At 54.5% G+C, this 17,016-nt stretch overlaps 5 protein-coding genes across 5 annotated transcripts; 2 read left to right on the forward strand and 3 right to left on the reverse strand.

Annotated features, from left to right (window-relative positions):
* Window positions 1–880: 880 nt before the first annotated feature.
* Window positions 881–1,516, reverse strand: N7459_002960 (uncharacterized protein; the record flags this gene model as incomplete). The annotated part of the gene is made up of 1 exon (XM_056942145.1): window positions 881–1,516. The coding sequence occupies one exon, from the start codon at window positions 1,514–1,516 to the stop codon at window positions 881–883; it is 636 nt and encodes a 211-aa protein (XP_056802028.1).
* A 4,697-nt stretch (window positions 1,517–6,213) lies between these two features.
* Window positions 6,214–8,651, forward strand: optD (uncharacterized protein; the record flags this gene model as incomplete). The annotated part of the gene is made up of 3 exons (XM_056942146.1): window positions 6,214–6,388; window positions 6,452–8,302; window positions 8,356–8,651. The coding sequence occupies 3 exons, from the start codon at window positions 6,214–6,216 to the stop codon at window positions 8,649–8,651; spliced, it is 2,322 nt and encodes a 773-aa protein (XP_056802029.1).
* A 1,580-nt stretch (window positions 8,652–10,231) lies between these two features.
* On the reverse strand, window positions 10,232–11,580 carry N7459_002962 (pepsin-like aspartic protease; the record flags this gene model as incomplete). Its single annotated transcript, XM_056942147.1, has 5 exons — window positions 10,232–10,305; window positions 10,358–10,671; window positions 10,723–11,129; window positions 11,175–11,375; window positions 11,431–11,580. 5 exons carry the CDS (start codon window positions 11,578–11,580, stop codon window positions 10,232–10,234), a joined length of 1,146 nt encoding a protein of 381 aa, XP_056802030.1.
* A 679-nt stretch (window positions 11,581–12,259) lies between these two features.
* Window positions 12,260–13,711, forward strand: N7459_002963 (uncharacterized protein; the record flags this gene model as incomplete). The annotated part of the gene is made up of 1 exon (XM_056942148.1): window positions 12,260–13,711. The coding sequence occupies one exon, from the start codon at window positions 12,260–12,262 to the stop codon at window positions 13,709–13,711; it is 1,452 nt and encodes a 483-aa protein (XP_056802031.1).
* Window positions 13,712–13,847: 136 nt separating this feature from the next.
* N7459_002964 (GMC family oxidoreductase) lies at window positions 13,848–15,735 on the reverse strand (the record flags this gene model as incomplete). Its single annotated transcript, XM_056942149.1, has 3 exons — window positions 13,848–14,056; window positions 14,110–14,726; window positions 14,789–15,735. The coding sequence occupies 3 exons, from the start codon at window positions 15,733–15,735 to the stop codon at window positions 13,848–13,850; spliced, it is 1,773 nt and encodes a 590-aa protein (XP_056802032.1).
* Between the last annotated feature and the right edge of the window lie 1,281 nt (window positions 15,736–17,016).

Here is a 17,016-nt window from a genome sequence, read left to right on the forward strand (position 1 = left end):
TGTGGTCCCGATTTACGAAAATTGGATTACGCGAACACCGCGATAGTTACTCGCAGGGATAGGAGGCAGGGTTGGACGGCGTAGATTCACGAGCTAGGCTACCAAGAACACATGCCCAACAGGAAACGGGGTTGGCGCGGCCAGCTCACACCGACTCTCGCGAGGCACGGTGCGGTGCGTGACGGTGGCGCACGCCGGGCTGGGGGGGATCAGAGATAGCGCAGTGCGCGGGATCGGGCGAAAATGCAGGCGCAGAGTGACAGAACAACAGGAACAAGAAAAGGGGAAGGGGAGTAACGCGGTGGCGATATCGGGGCGAAAATAAATAGGGACGGTACAAGATGGGGGTATTTGGGGGTATCTGGAGAAAACACACGCTAGAAGACGGCAAATGGAATCCGAGAAAAAGAAAAAGAAAGCACGAAGAAGAAAGAGAAAACACCGGGTCCGCTGAATGCAATAGAAGGCCGGGTCGAGGCCCAAGTCGAGGCGCTGAAACTCCATGCGAATGAGTCAAAAGCAGCGGTGAAGAATGGAATTTCTGGAAGCGCCGACAGCGAGGAATTAGGTAAGCGCGGGGGGGGGGGGCTGCTGATAAGGATCGCTGCCTTGTGTACCACCCTGTGATGATCGCCGAGGCCGATCGCAGCTTGGGACGCCCCAATCTGATTCGTCTTGGGTAACGCGGATATCACGGGTCCCGAGAAACACGGGCACGCGCGAGCGCCCATAGGTCGTGGGGTCGATGGGCGCCGTGGGGGTCGAAGAAAGTGGGGGGTGAAAGCATAGGAGCCCCAGCAAGGCTGCAGTGAAGCGAAGGATGGTGGTGGATGGTGGTGGATCGGAGAGCGCCCGCGCTGCCCCGGAGCGCTGGGGAGGCTCATGCGGAGGTCACCTTGACGGTGGAAGAGTGAGCGCGTCGTTTGCGCTCGGGCACTGCGCGACGCTTCTTCGGCTTCGGGGAGATGCGCTCATTCCCCTGCGCGAGCTTCGCTTGCCGGATCGCCTGGGTTGCGCGGGCGTGGGCGTCGACCCGGGCCAGGAATCGTGCGCGGTCTTCCTCGGCGGCCGCACGCATGCGCTTCAGTTGTTGCTCCATGGTCAGGGAGCATACGGTCTCGGCCTCCGGGGTTGCGCTCTCCTCGAGGGGTGGTGTCTCGACGGCCGCGTTCTCGGGCATCCAGAGGAGGTCCTCGTCCGAGAGGTAGGCGTTGTTCACAAACGAGTCATTGGAGTCACCACTGGAGAGCGAGGGTCGATTGGGCCAGCTTGGAAAGGCGCATGCGGCGCCCATCCCATACTCGCTGGAGAAGGAGGACTTGCGAGGGGTGATATCGAGGAGAGAGTCGGTGGGCGTCGGGGGAGGAGCGGAGGGGTTGGAGAGAGGCGAGCATTCGAAGGAGCTGCCACTCCAACTGAAGCTGACCTGAGCTGGATCGGTGCTGGCCACCGGTGCCACAGTAGGGGCTTTGGCGAGGGCCATCTCGCGGATGCGCGACTGGATCGGGATCACCATGGTGGGTGATAAGGGAGAAGGTGAGGATAGAGAAGAGAGTGGGGGAGGAAGGGGTTCAAATAAGGAAGTGAGGTGAGAGTGAAGAGAGCGACGGTGAGAGTGAAGCAGCGTCGAGGGGGACGATCAAGTAAAGAAGTAAAGAGAAGAGACGGTGTGGGCGTGGCCGATATCAAAGCCGGGGAAGACTTCTAGACTCCCGCCGCACCCTTGCAGGCCCGACTAAGACAAATCAAATAAATGAAAAAGAAAAAAAGGGAAAAGAAAAATAAAAATAAAAGAAATCCAAAGTCAAAAAATAAAATAAAATAATCCACCGTGACAAGGCGGAAGCGGCTTCCGTGCAGCGAAGCAGGCGATCCGTCAATCAGAGCGAAGGGATCCACGATGGTGAGAATGTGCCAAGGGGGAATGATTATTTGACAGCCGCCGTAGTCATCTGGTATATCTCATGTATCCAGTGTACCCAGTCTCATCTCAGCCCGGGGCGGATCGGATGATATTCTCTCGCCCTCGTCGCCGACTGTAGTATAAGCGTACACTGGAATACCACGACGGTGATTATCCCCCGGAAACGTAGAATCGCCCCCCTTGCGCGATCGAGAATGGGGGGTGGAAAATCAGATTGTCTTGCGGTGTGAGTCGCTGTGTTGCCCCAGCCCCAATGTGAATATCCAATCACACACCATAGAAATGGCTTGTCCAAGACCGTGTTTGATTGCAAAAGCTGTTGGCGTCGGCCACTTTGGCGCTCGCAGTGGGAAGTTGGAAAAAAAAGCACCACGTCCACACCGAGTCAGACAGTATTGGAGGAGTCGAATTCCAGTCGATCGATCGAGGGTATGCCTGGAATTTGTAAAAGGACAGAACAAAGCCGACTCGACTCGACGCGGTGCCCAACCGATCCACTCGATCCTCTGTGCCGGGTCGAGGCTCGGTGTGGAGAAAGATCCTTTGAAAAGTCGATGGAGAGTCTGGGCCGGATATTTGACGGATTCGAGGATTCTCTCTCCACTAGGGCGTTGGGGAAGAGCGTTGACCCGTTGCAACAGTGCTTGATACATGTTGTACATGTACATCTCTTGGGATTATCGGGATAATTACGTGTTTGCAGTTGGTAGGGGACATGATTCGAGCGATTCTTCTATGAATGCGACCTCGACCAATTCCACATCACGACGAGCACCAGCAGACTCCTAAAGCCGATCGCGGTGGCTTGCTAAATCTGGCCACATCCATCAAAGAACGGCAGCACTATAGTGGCTGGAGAAATCAATTTTGCGCGAATCAGCAGCGGCGCATTCGGATTAACCGAGTGCCACTCTATACTTCGAAGGTACGCAACGACTCGTCCCATCTTTGAGAGTCGAGATCGTCGCGCGGGACCGAGTCAAACAAAGAAACAGTGACCTCGACGGCGCCAGTGGTGAGACTGCGTATCTCTCGCTCGCATATGTAGATCCCTGATTCCCTTTGAGCGGCTCCGCATTCCTACCTATGGATATCCTGCCGATTATCGACCTCCGTGATTCCTACATACATATATGTAGGTATATAGGATCCGGAACGCGCAGTGCTTCCCCGGCCCCAAGTGGAGCGCATCCGCCACTGCGGCTTCTCCCCCCGACAACCTTCCACGCTCCCCCTATTCGGGCAGAAATGGGTCGACGATCCTCCCATCCAGCAGACAGGTCGCATCCACCAGAGGCTGGAAATGGTGCATCGCATTTGATCGTCCCAGCGTCCCAGCATCCAGGAATTCCACACGTCGCATGTGCCCGTTCCATCTTTCATACTGGCGCGTCAACGGAGAGGCGGACGGGGGGGATTAAAGGATATGGGGCGGCTGCGAACGCCACTGATCGCAGCGGTCGCAACCGGGCTTCACCCTCAATTTGACAGCTCCCTTGTCAAGCGAGCCAGGCTCTCGCACGATTGATTCGTCTTGTCGGATGCTAGTTGCTGGGGCCGAACCGGCGTCAGGATCGTGATCGCTTCCTCCCAGCTTCCCCCTTTCCCAGCCTGCCGGTGTTTCAATAGCCTTACCCGACCCGTGCCCCGTTCCCACGGTTGTGGTCGTCGGTTCGGGGGAGCTCCAGCATAAGACAGAAATACCATTCTCGTGGCGATGTCCTGAGTCAAGCTCTGGATCGGGGGCGGGATCTACTGGATCAGCACCATTGGATTGATTGGATGTCCCAAAGAGGCAGGTCACTACAGCTCATCTTGATGTGAGTAGGAGTGGAAACAAAAGTCCCGTTGCTCGAGAATGGAAAGATGACAGATATCGGGGTTAGGATGTGTTGGTCCACAGCTGACACGGGGAGCAGCAGTAGTGTCTGTTGCAGGTTATGCCTCCTCGAGGCATGTCCGTAGGATAGATGCTGGGTGCAATCAAGCATCTGAACCAGCAATCAATGTTGAGCTTGAGATCAGCTTGATCTGGCGGTGGAGTATAGTTGACCGCATCCCGGGTGCCCCGAAGCCATTCCGGGATGGCCCTGCAGCTCTGTCTGCATCTCATATGCAAGATCGGTGATCGGGGTCGTGACACGCAAGGATGCCCACAGCCGCAGTGATGCCCCAGAAGAGGTTGGGTGCTACATCAACAAGGCTAATAGGGTGGGCTAGTCCATAGCTCCAGTCATTCATCTCCAGCGTCGAGTAAGTGGAATGACTAGGAGACTGGTGCTGTAGAGGTGGCCGCTCTGGACTTCAATTCACCGCCACGCAGTCTGTCACCGCCACACATCTGTAGACACCACACCTGCATCCAGTGCTCGATTAGGGTACAGACCACTCCCTTCAAAGGCACATACAGATGCACTCCTTCGGATACAGCATCGCGGATGCACATCCCCGGCCGAACCATAGAAACCGATCCCCATGGGGGATGCGCTCGGGTGCCAGATTCGACCCACTGGGGACTGTGATATGGGAGCACAGCAGCCTGCCGCTCGCAGCAAGCAATCAATGCACAGCTGCACTGTGCCTAGTGCAGTGTGAGTAACCCAAAATAACGACCGGGACGCCATCCGCGGCCCGCGCGTTCGGGGCTGCAGCGATCGCCGTGTCTGAGGGTCGCGTCGCTTCACCGTGTCTGAGACGTGTGAAGAGCTCGTCAAGGCGTCGCGTCCATATCACACACCAGCCCTTGACTCAAAGCCACAACCAACCAGTGCACAGAGGGTCCGGGTGCAGTGATGCCACAGCAGCAAAGCATCTGACCTTCAACTCTCGCTTTTCCTAGACACTCCGTATAGGACCCCCGGACTGGCAGAGGGTATAATATCATTGGGCGGCGCAGGCGGCCATTCATTTCCTTGCCGACTCCAATCGGGTGTGCTCTGTGTAGAGTATTCAGGATACCTCTGGTACTTGGGAGGCGAACAGGAGGCCTAGAAGTGACTGGCCTGGATTCCGGGTAATATCCCCCCTGTCTCTGTTGCCACCGCGGCCGTGTACACCGAAAAATCCATCACAGCAAAGAGGCCCCAATCCAGACCAGGCTAGGTCTGCGCCTATCTTGAGCGACGTTGTCCTGCGATGAACACGGGTGTCCCATACCAAGTTGCGATTGGGTAACCCTCCAACAACCTCTTCGAGAACACATCGGACACCGCTCCCACTGCACTCGGCATGTGAAATCCCGGGCCTCTGCGGTAGCCCGGGCACTGCGAACAATCGACTTGACAATCAAGCAGACGGTGCATATTCACCCTGCATCTTGAATTTTCCGTCCTTCGCTCGTGGTTGAGCGGTGCACCCTGAACCACCGCTTGGTGCCCCGGGCGCTTTCAAAGCCCATTTCTTCCGGGCCAGCGCAGACGCCCTGCACGGTTCGGCAGTATGATAGAAGCAGTGCAGAATGCTGTAGATGCCGGGATAAGCACTAGACACCCATTGCAGTCTGAACTAAGGGACTAGGGGCCAACAGGATGAACAATATCCGAGCCCGCAGAAATTCAGCAGGCGCTAGAGCGACATGAGACATGGGTGAAGATGAGCGGTTGGAATGCATAGAGACCCGAGTGATTTCCGATTCCATTCGCATCTGTCGGCGAAATATCAACTGGCGGTGAATTTGTGTAAGTTCTTCGTTGGGCTCGGCGGTTGAGACGCATGTGTGGTGCAAACAGTTGTGCGACGGTGAGCGTTGGCGCTGCTCTCTCTCTTCAACCCACTCCAACCTCCCAACTTCACGTCGGCGTCTCACACGGGATGTCAACGCAGGTCTTATCTGGCTATCTCGCATCGGCAAACCATGAGGATAGTGCCTTGGCATTCACGCTGCGGTATACAATTCACGCCACAACTTTCATCCAACCACTCAGTCCCATGTCAGTCTGACTCGACCGTTTTCATCTTTGAGTCCACAAGAGACTAGGAAGTGTATTCTGACTTTCTAGGTATCTACACTATACACTCTCTACACTCACGAAGCGATTAGCAACCGCCTCATGGCACGCCCAAGCAGGGATAGACCAGCTTATCTCGAGCGAATCGCATCTTCTCCGCTTGCCGAGCATCAAACCGGCTTGAATGCCTTATCTTTTCCCCGCGTTGCTTGATGCACTACCACCAGGCACTAGACTTGCGCGGGGGAGGGGCAAGTTGCAATTCTAGTTGTGATAAAAAAGCCGGTGTCGCTCTGAAACCCTGCTTGGGTCATTCGAGAAAGACAGGAAATTGCATCTATCATGGACTTGAAAGAACCAGGGACTGATATTATAAAGCCCGCACTCGTGAGAGCAGACGAAGAAGTGGGTGAGAGGAGCCTGGACAAGGTCGAGGTCGAGGTCGACACAGAGATCGAGAACGACAACGAGAATATCGAGTACAGCTATGAGTCCCATCGATCTCCATTCCCCGAAGGTGAGCCACCACTCATCTATCCCCAAGCTCGAGCGACAAGATGAAGAAATAACGCATCCCTAGTCCGGGCAGTCGTTCCCGAGACGGACGACCCAAGCATGCCCGTCAACACGGTTCGAATGTGGCTGCTAGGGGTCATGTTTACTATTCTGGGATCGGGCATCAACCAGTTCTTCTCGCTGCGCTATCCATCGGTTCACATTGTTGCTCTTGTCGCGGAGTTGTTGGCCTACCCGTTTGGTGTTTTTCTTGCAAAAGTCCTCCCGCTTGCCACGTTCAGTCTCGGGCCTTTGGGAACCTTCGTCTTAAACCCAGATCGGAAATTCAACATCAAGGAGCATGCGCTCATTGTGATCATGAGCAATGTCTCATTTGGTTATAGTAGCGCGGATTCTACGAATATTATTCAAGCCTCGAGCTCTTCGTTCTACAACTTTGGACTGAGCGCCGGCTTCAATGTGTTGATTGTGATCATCGCGCAACTGCTTGGATTTGGTATTGCGGGACTTGCTGCACCATGGCTAGTTGAGCCGGCGCGTATTATCTGGCCCGGTGTGCTGTCGAACTGCGCGATGCTAGAAACGCTGCATTCCCGTGCCAACACCGTTGCGAATGGGTGGCGGATCTCTCGTTTACGCTTTTTCATTTATGTCACCACCGGTGGCTTTGTCTGGTACTTCTTCCCGGGTCTCATGTTCACCGCGTTGTCCTACTTTACCTGGGTCTGCTGGATTGTGCCCAAAAACGTCGTGGTCAACCAGTTGTTTGGAATGCAGACCGGACTCGGTCTGAGCCCCATCACATTTGACTGGAGCCAGGTTGCATACAACACGAACCCTCTGCTATCACCGTCGTGGGCGGCCATCAATGTCTTCTTCGGCTTTGCTTTCTTCTACTGGGTCGTGGTTCCCGCACTCTACTACACCAACACCTGGTTCACAGCCTATCTCCCGATGATGACCAGCGATGTCTACGACAACACCGGTACAGTCTACAACACAAGCCGTGTCATCTCCAGCAGTAATACTCTTGATGTGGCGGCTTATCGCAAGTACTCGCCCCCGTATCTCGGGGCAACTTTCGCATTTGTGTACGGTCTGTCGTTTGCCTCCATCACCTCGGTTCTTACACATATCGGCATCTGGCACGCCGGCGATCTGTGGGCAGCTCTCAAAGGTCGCAACAGGCTCGACATCCACGCGCGGCTCGTCAGGGCTTCCTACCGTCGCACCCCGTGGTACTGGTATGCGTCGATCATTGTGATTATCATGGCCCTCGCCATCGCGGTGGTCGAAGTCTACAAAACCGACCTCCCCGTCTACGGAGTCTTCCTGGCCTTGGTCATACCAGCGGTGTATATGATTCCATGTGGAATTGTCCAAGGTATCACAAACGTCGATGCGAACCAGCTAAATGTGCTCGCCGAATTCCTTGGTGGCTACTTATTCGAAGGCAGACCGCTGGCCAACATGATCTTCAAGATTCTTTCCACAGACGTGGTAGGGCAAGGTGTCTACTTCGCCATGGATATGAAGCTGGCCCATTACCTCAAGGTGCCTCCTCGTACCTGTTTCATGGCGCAGGGCGTGGCTACCATCCTAGGCGCCCTCACTCAGGCCGGTGTCACTCTCTGGATGCTGTCGAACATCTCGGGCATTTGCGAATCTGACCAGCCCGATGGTTTCTCTTGTCCCAATGGGCGCACGGTCTACTCATCATCCGTCATATGGGGTTTGGTGGGTCCACGCCGTCTTTACTCTGTGGGTAAGATCTACTCATCGCTGCTACATTTCTTCTGGATCGGTGCCATCGCCCCGTTTGTGACTTATTTGTTGTATCGCTTTACCCGGCGCCAGTTCTGGAAACTCGTAAACTGGCCGCTGATCTTCGTCGGCACTTATAATGTCCCTCCCGGTATGTGTGTTCTGGATCATGTCTCTTTCTGTAATGCTAACTCGAGCCTTTAGCCACCGGCATCAACTACTCTAGCTGGGCATTGGTCAACTTCGTCTTCAATCATATGCTGCGCCGCCGATTCTTCGCCTGGTGGACCAAGTATAACTATATCCTGGCCGCTGCACTGGACACCGGTCTGGCGCTGAGTGGGATTGTCATCTTCTTCTGCATTTCATACCCCGGCGCCACCTTCCCGGGCTGGTGGGGAAACACGGTATATTTGAACACTGCTGATGGAGAGGGCGTGCCGTGGAAGGCGATCCCAGAGGTTGGATATTTCGGGCCTGCCAACGGGACCTGGAGCTGATATGGTGTTGAGAAACCTTACTACAGGAGTCGACTGCTGGGCACCTCGGCCTATAATTGGTGGCATGTCTTCGAAGCCGGCCAAAGACGAATTGACTGAGTAATAAACCAAGCGGTTGCGGACGAAGAGTGGTGCAAGTAGCTGATAGTTCCGAGTATGCTTTGCTCTCTGGCCTTTATAGTGATGAGCACACGTTCCTAACGGGCCTGACTGGGTTGGACGCTCTACAGGTCAGTTGGAGTGAAGGAGCCCGTTCTTTCACTTCATAGTTGAGATGGTAAGAAACGTCAACTCATGATACACTCAATTTTCCTTTTCCATTCATGCTCTGATATTCATGGCTCCATAATTGCAATGCCTGTCACTCAACTCCGCCAATGCACTTAATCATCTTCGATTATGTACACTTAACTCGGATGGGCATCTCAGAACCTTCTAGCAGCTGGTCCCATCGACTCTTGTGCACACGTTCATCTTTCAAACCCAAGCCAACTTTCTCGGGCTCATCAAAGACGGTCACACCCTAGGGGATTCTTATTGAGAACAACAATATTATCCCAATGTTGGCATGTGTGCCCTAGAATAATCACGGGTGGGATCTTAATAGCGAGGCAAAGACGATCGCAGCCGACTTGGGGGCAGAACATCGCAAGCGACTGCCGCTGTCATCGGACAGAAGATGCCTTTCCTATCGGACGAAGACTGATCTGGAGATGCGGGGATGATCCGGCAATATGGACATCTCAAGCCTCGAACGAGCAGGGATCTCGTCGGAACCTGTGATAAATACACAACCGAGGAAGACAGGACGGGCTACGCATGATTGACTTGGTCATCCTGCCATTTTTAAGCGTGACCTTGCACCCTGTCGGTAACCGGTGGTAGCCGAAATAATCCCTGTTCTTTCTGCAGTATCTTCGGATGATCAAAGCTAGGCCGGCAAGGTGGCCTCACGCTAGAATGTCACGCCCCGAGGACAGAAATTCCGAATCTCTTCGGGTCATGCTCGAATGCCTTTGCCGGCACAAATTCTACCTATGAGGCACCCACCAACGCCAGCACTAGATCTAGGATCTAGAGGTAGCCTCTAAGGTAGGATTTAGTCTGCCGTAGAGGATAAAAGGTCAGATAGGCTTGTAACCATAATCCGCCCTGATATCTATATCTGCAGTAGAGCGCCTTATACCCAGAAGGATCACAGTAGTTACGGGATTGTGGTTTAGTATAATTGAAATTCAAAAGGGGGAAAGGGACGCCTAAGAGACCCCCGGGGAGTCAACAAGAATATCACTGGAATAAGTAGTACCCTGGTCGCCTGGAAGCACTAGGCTTGTCACCTTGGTGCTAGCCGCTTAAAGCGCTGCACTATCTATTCCGTATGGGTTTGGAATCGCCCAGGTGCTAGGGGGCATTCTCTGGTGCCACTAGGGCACCGACCTATATGGCCACTGCAACTAAAATCTAGGCTGTATCAGGGGAATGTCATGCATGATCAAAGATATTGTCTGCCAGTCTTCTTGTATACTACTGGACATGATGAATCTTGCTGGGCGGCACTGTCATCCATGACGGTTCCCAACTCAGTTCGGAGCCGGGGCAAAGCCCAAGGTACGGTCTTGGAGGTTGTGGTCAACATAGATTCCGTGGAAAAATGCTATTCGTTGTCAGCGTCGAGTCCTATGCATGGTCGGATGAGATCTACTCACGCTGGCCCACGACCCACATGTTCGGCTGGGGCAAAACATCAGTGCCTGACACAATGGCCGTGCAGTTGTTGTTTCCATTGTCCGCGGCAATCCATTGACTGGGCTCGAGATTGAAAATGGAACTCTCGCGGCTGACAAGCTTCGAATTCTGCTTGGCCGCCGTGGTGACATTGCTTTGCGATGGGATAGAGAGGCCGAGGGTGGGAGGCTTGTCGCACGGGAAATAACCAGTCACCGTGGTGCCTGCGCTTGAAGACTGAACGACGTATTGCACTGATGCTGCTTCCAACACGGCGATCACATCCTTCACGGGGCTGGATATTTATTAGCACTGTAGGATCCAGGAGTATGTGGACGGGACTTACCCAATGATCGTGGCGGTGCCTGTATCCAAATCCACCAGTGCATCTTTCATGACTATCTGGCCATTGATTGCAAAATCCACGTACAAGGCCCACTCCCGATAGATAGAAGTGGTGGTGAGCTCCCCCTTGAAGAGAGATCGGTCCAGGGCACCTAGGACCTGTGTACCTTTCTCATTGTCACCTAGGGTGACACCAAAGCGGCATGCAGCAACTTGATGTTGCTCACAGAGCGAGTGAAAGAAAGGAGAAGGGCCATTGAAGGACGACATTTCCATGCCTGCGAATCCCACAATCCCATCTTCGGGAATCACGTTCGTTCCGTCGCCAGTGGGGTTGATAGAGCCAATAGTCTGATGGGCCTTCAGGGTGCCAAACCGGATGGTGTCGTTATACAAGGAACCATTGACCTAGTGCGACTCGATCAGCCTTGGGATTCGATCTCGACCGCGCACGGGGAAGTTGGGTACCGTCAACGTTCCCGAGCCATCGCTTTCGGTGGAGCCATAAGTGATGCTGAAGTTTTTGTGGGTGTTCACGCCCTGTGCACTTTTCTTGTACACGCCGGGGTTGAGGACCACATCGCTCGACCCGGTATCGACCAAGAGCGTGAGGTTTTTGGCATTTCCGACGTCGAAGCTTCCAAACCAAAACCGCTGCTGTCGGGTTAGTATGCATAGAGCATGTCGCACACAGCGAGCTGCTACTCACGTCACTCTCAGACAGGGTCTGGATGTCGTATTTATTCCTGATGTTGGATCCAGTGCGGTACTCCAAGTCAATATGTGAAGGGATTGGATGATGTGCGGTGCAGATTGGAACGAGTTCCAATGCTGCAAGGAGGAGAGTGAAGGGGAGCATTGCGACCGAGCGTGAAATGGGGATTTGGCACGCAGTGGCAGGTTGCTTCTAAAAAGCTTTGGAGGGAATGCGATGCTAAGGCGGAGATCGCATGATTTTGGCCCCCACGATACAGTCAGCACGCGCAGGAACCGGTCATGCTGGGATTATTAAATCACCAAATCTTCCCCCTGACTACCTGGTTAGTGCGCTCATATGCCCCGTGCGAAACGGGAAACGATATTCACGCCTGCCTTGGCTGATAGGGCACCCTGTTGACTAGACCATTCCATCCCGATTGCTGCACTTGATACGACATTTTCCCCCGTCAACAGGAGTCGCCTCCCCAGAAGGATTCTCGGGGAGCTGGATCGCGGTCAAATCCTAGACTGGGGACCTGCAGTAGAGCTGTGGGCCTAAGCTATATGCAATGCAACCTAGCACGGCCAAATCCACCCGGCGTTCCAAGGGCAGATCCCGCAACGGTTGCGCCATTTGCAAGTGAGGCGCTATACATCTTGCTAGCAGACCCGGAACTAACACGCATGACAGAATCCGTCGAGTCAAATGTGGTGAACAGAAGCCGGCTTGTCAGAACTGCCTGTCCACAGGGCGAAAGTGCGAGTATCCTCAACCCCCAGGCACGGCAGACTCTATTCGCATAGTGCACCATGTTCCTGGTCTCTTGCAGCCGACTCGCATGTGGCAAGTCCCACAATCCGCGGAGCTCATTAACGAGGCGGAATATCGAGCGCTGGAGTTCTTTCAGCTGCACACCACTCTCTGCTTTGGCCAAGATGTCGGCACGTTCCTGCTTCAGGCTGCCTACCACGAGTCAGTCATTCGGACGATTGCAGTGGCAATTGGGTCTCTGCATCGATCGTTCGTGCATGAACAGCAGGGGATATCTCCAAGCTCGGGGGAGGTGCGCTTTGCCTTTCTCCATTACAACAAAGCCATCCGACAGCTCGTGGCCGCTCATCCTCACAGCAGTCCTCAAACCAATGACACCTTCCTCATTGCGTGTATTCTCTTCTTCTGCTTGGAGTGCCTGCAAGGTCATTACCAGCCAGCATTTCAACATGCTTTCTCCGGGCTGAAGATCATCCAGCAGCAGCAGCAGCAACTAACATCCAACCGCTCTGTTTCTTCCACGTATATGCCACCAGATGTCATTGCCATCCTATTCACCATTCTGGAAAATCAAGTATTGGAGCTCCAAGGTGACCACAGCCATTTCTCCAACGCGCCATCGAGCACATTGTTCTCCTTTGCGCATCCCGTCATGCCCGACTCGCAGTCGCCATTGAAAATTGAGCAAATTTTCCACCAGTTCCAACTCATCTACAACCGCTTCACGCGCTTCGGGACTCTCTGTGAACAGCTACTAGAGCCTCTGCAGGGACAATCCTTCGAGTTTATCGTCCAAGTGCAGCACCTGCGCGCCGGATATGTCCAGATTTGCGCTGATTTCAAGACCTGGGTTGATACCTTTGAAACCTGGCTCAAGCAGCCTGGCTCCCTCACAAATACCAACCCGCACGCAGCAGTGTTGAAGGTCTGGAAACCGCTCGTCATCGGCCTTCTTCAACTGGAATGGCCTCCGTCCGAACTCGCCTGGGACCGGCTCACCGAAGGCTTTGCCACTGTGGCCTCCCTCGCTGCAGAGACCATTGTCACCAATGCGGATTCCTTTCAGCGCTCCTCTTCGCCGAATGTGCCGTCCCAGTATGAGCTGGAGCAGATCTCGACTGACCACCCGACAATGCTGCCCGCTCTTCGCCCCAAGCCTGCTCAGCTGGGTCCGTCTACCTTCTCGCTCACCCTGGGCATCGTCGCCCCGCTCTATATATGCGCCACGCGCTGCCGCGACTCCAGGATTCGCCACCAGGCCATCCACCTCCTATCCCACGCCCAGCGCCGCGAGGGACTGTGGGACTCGGATCTGGCGGCGCGTATTGCGAAGCGCCTCGCTACCATTGAAGAAATGAATGCCGGTATTCCCCCTGGCACTGAGTACAAGCCTGCAAATATCCCATTGGCTGCGCGCATCAGCTCTCTTTCGCCGCAGTTTGGCCATGAACGAATAGTCACAATACGATATAACTGCGATGACGGGACCGGCCTGGTGGAGGAAACATTTACGTGGTGACGTGTCTGGTCTAGACTGATCCCCAATCGGATGGTATTGTACTTATACCTAACGCCGCACATGTTCTAGATCTGATGTGATCGACGTATATAAACACTTCCTAAGTCTTTTGAAGCCTCGCATCTCTGCACCCCCCTTACATCTGACTCTTGATAATGTCGGCCGCGCGCTCGGCGACCGCGTAGATCGTGCTCGACAAATGGCCACAGACTTGGAAGGGGATGACCGAGGCGTCGACTACGCGGACATTCGACGTTCCATACACCTTCAAGGACGTGTCCACCACGCCGCCCACCTCCTTCGGCAACATGGCAGCGGTGCTGATGGGGTGGAAGTTCGACCGGTCTGTCTGCGTGTTAGCTTCCTGCTTCTGCGATTCAAGATGCATCACAACGTACAGTTGGCCTTGAGAAAAGAGCCCCAGCTCTTGTCGTCGGCGTTGGCGGCCACGGTGGAATAGCCAGGACTAGTCTCCGCGCCAGCCATGCCAGCGAACGGTTCAGTCTGGAACAGTTCCCGAATAAAGCGAGCAGCCTGGGCCTGGGCATGGAGGTCAAAGTCCAGCATGAAGTATTTCGGATCGATGGCTGCAGCGGCCGTCGGGTCGGCAGACGAAATGTGGACGTTGCCTCGGGAGAAAGGAACGGAGCCCCAGTACTCGGTGTCGTAGGTGAAGCCCGAGGGCTCGAGGAGAATCTCGGCGACGGGGATGTGAGACTTGAAGATCAAGTCCCACTGGATCTTGAAGAACCGCTCGATGTCGCGGGCCTTGGTGACGTTGTCGTTGGCAGAGGCCACCTGGGCTGCGTACGCCGGCAGCTTCTTGAGCAGCTGAGCGCCGACTGCGGTGGCGTTGGGGAACAGTTGAGTCACGGACGGGTAGGCGACATAGTCGGCGGATTTGGAGTAGTTGGTTTTCGACTTGTAGGCGAGGCCGTTGTTCATTTGATCTTGGAGGTTCTCGCCGACGGTTGGCAGGGCGACTTTGGGGGTGATGCCGTATTTGGAGAGGACGCTGTTCGCGAGGTCAGTTTGAGTATGGACCCAGCAGTTCTATACATGCTGAACGACACTTACGCTGGATTGCCGACTCCGGAGAGCTCAAGGATCAGCGGCGACTTCAATGCGCCGGCGGCCAGGATGACTTCCCGCGAGGCCTTGACCACGGTGGTCGTGCCGTTGGCAAAGGTGACTTCGACGCCACTGGCCGTGGCGTTGGCACCGGTCTTCCAGGTCAGTTTGTTGGCGTTGGTGTTGAGCCATACATGGAGGTTGCGCCGCGACTGGTATGGATAGTAGTAGGCGCGAGCTGCATCCTCGCGGATGTTGAGCTTGGAATCGACCGTCTTGGGGTAGAGGGAGTATCCGACCATCTGGCCACCATTTGGATCCTCGTTGTAGGGAATAGGAACGGTCATGTTCTGGTACGTCGTGTTCAACTTCTGCGCAAGTCCGTCATTCAGCTGGTTGGAACTCCAGCCGACCTTCAGCGGGCCCTTGTAGCCATGATCGGCCGGCTCGTAGGTGACTCCAGATCCATCCAAGAAGGAGTAGTCACTAGGGACTTGGAGTTGCTCTCCCTTGCGATAGTAAGGGAACAGGGTCTGCCATGACCACCCGGTGTTGCCCGCAGTTTCCCAGGCGTCAATCTGAGCACTCTGCGCGCGCAGATACACCATGCCGTTGATGGTGGATGTGCCTCCCAGCGCCTTTCCAGCCCGCACGGTCAGGGAATGTCCGCCTCCAAACTCTTGGTCCACGGTTTGATAGGCCCAGTCAATGGGGGTTCCAAATGCCTCTCCGTAACCGCTGGTGCTGGTCACATTGGGGTTGTTGTATACCGAGTCTCCAGCTTCTATCACCAGCACGTTGACGGTTTCGAGCTCGGATAGACGGTTCGCGACGACCAGACCACTGGTGCCGCCTCCAATAACAATGTAATCATAGCTATTCCCGGCGGACCGAGAGGTGGCTGAAACGGCAGCTGCGAGAGGAAGTAGCACCAGGCTAGCAAAGCAGCGCATGGCGGATGTCGTGAACGTTCAAATGCAATGCCACTACCGATAATTGGAGAGCTCACTGCCAGCGCGGTTGTCGTAGCAGACATTTATACTTTGATCTTCGAGCACACCTCACCCCTGATAGTCTCATCATGACCAACGTTGGAATGCAAATGGCGACAAGCTTACTCAATGATCACAAATGATTGTCAGAAACGCTCCATGGATCCCTTCGAGCCTAGTTGCTGCGCCTCCCGGGCGGAGCTATTCCCACCAGAGGATGGCTCGGCATGAAATCGAGATCGACAGTGATCTCGTTTTTTCTTCTTATTATGGAGCCTGCATTCAAGACGGAGAATTTCGCACAGCAGCTTTCAGCCGTAATGCTGAGCTAGAGGCCATTGCCAAAGCCCGGCAGTATCTCTGGACTACCGGTCGGCCTGGGACTCTCAACTTGTCAATGTCGGTCTCATTCTTTCCGGCCATCGATCGGGCCGATCATGTTTCGGCACGGAAGCGGGCGTTTGTAGTCGACGCCACTCGGTCGGCATGGCTGCAGGTAGGCAACGGCTCGGAGTGGCTTCGGGGTTACCGGGGCTCGTAACCTTGGAAGGGACCAACGTCCTCGAGTCAGGATTCCTGCGCCTATGAAACGCTCGACTTCAGTCCTGTCATCGAGAAGGATTTGAGACTCGGCTGCAAATTCTGTAGCTCCCATATCTCCTACCCATTTCTACTGTAGACGCCGCGATCAAATTTGAAAGTGGCACACGTTCGATGATCAGATAAGATATTTCCCGTGTCGAAAGTCAAATGAAACTGGTTGGACTCGATTGACAAGGAAAATTTGCCAAAACGCCATGTCCGAGTGGCCTCATCTCGTTCACTCGGTGCCAGTGGAGCTTTCATTTCTAATGGGTTTGGGCTGGTGGAGACATCCCTTATCCCGCCCATTCATGCAGAATCCATTCTTTCTTCACCGGAGTCCGATGCGACAATTGTTCGGAGCTTGACTCATGTCCGCTAGGACAAGATGGGGGCCTCGGCTGTAGCGATATAGTCAATGGGTTTGCAATTATAGGCAACCAAGAGGCCAAGGTTGGTGTTGAACATCGAAATGAGTCTGTCGCAGGCTGCTGCTGACCCCAGTGTCTCTTGGAGATAGTTTTAGGCTCCACTCTACAGTGCCGAAGGGAACTTACAAAGACTGAGTTAATGGCAAGAATGTGTACGAGTGGTTACCAATGCAATACTAGTCATGGTATTGCTGTAGGCTGCATGATGCAATTCCCCTCGGTAGCGACA

The sequence above is a fragment of the Penicillium hispanicum genome, assembly GCF_028827665.1.
Source record: "Penicillium hispanicum strain IBT 35686 chromosome Unknown utg000003l_segment0_segment0, whole genome shotgun sequence".
Taxonomy (NCBI): Eukaryota; Fungi; Ascomycota; class Eurotiomycetes; order Eurotiales; family Aspergillaceae; genus Penicillium; species Penicillium hispanicum.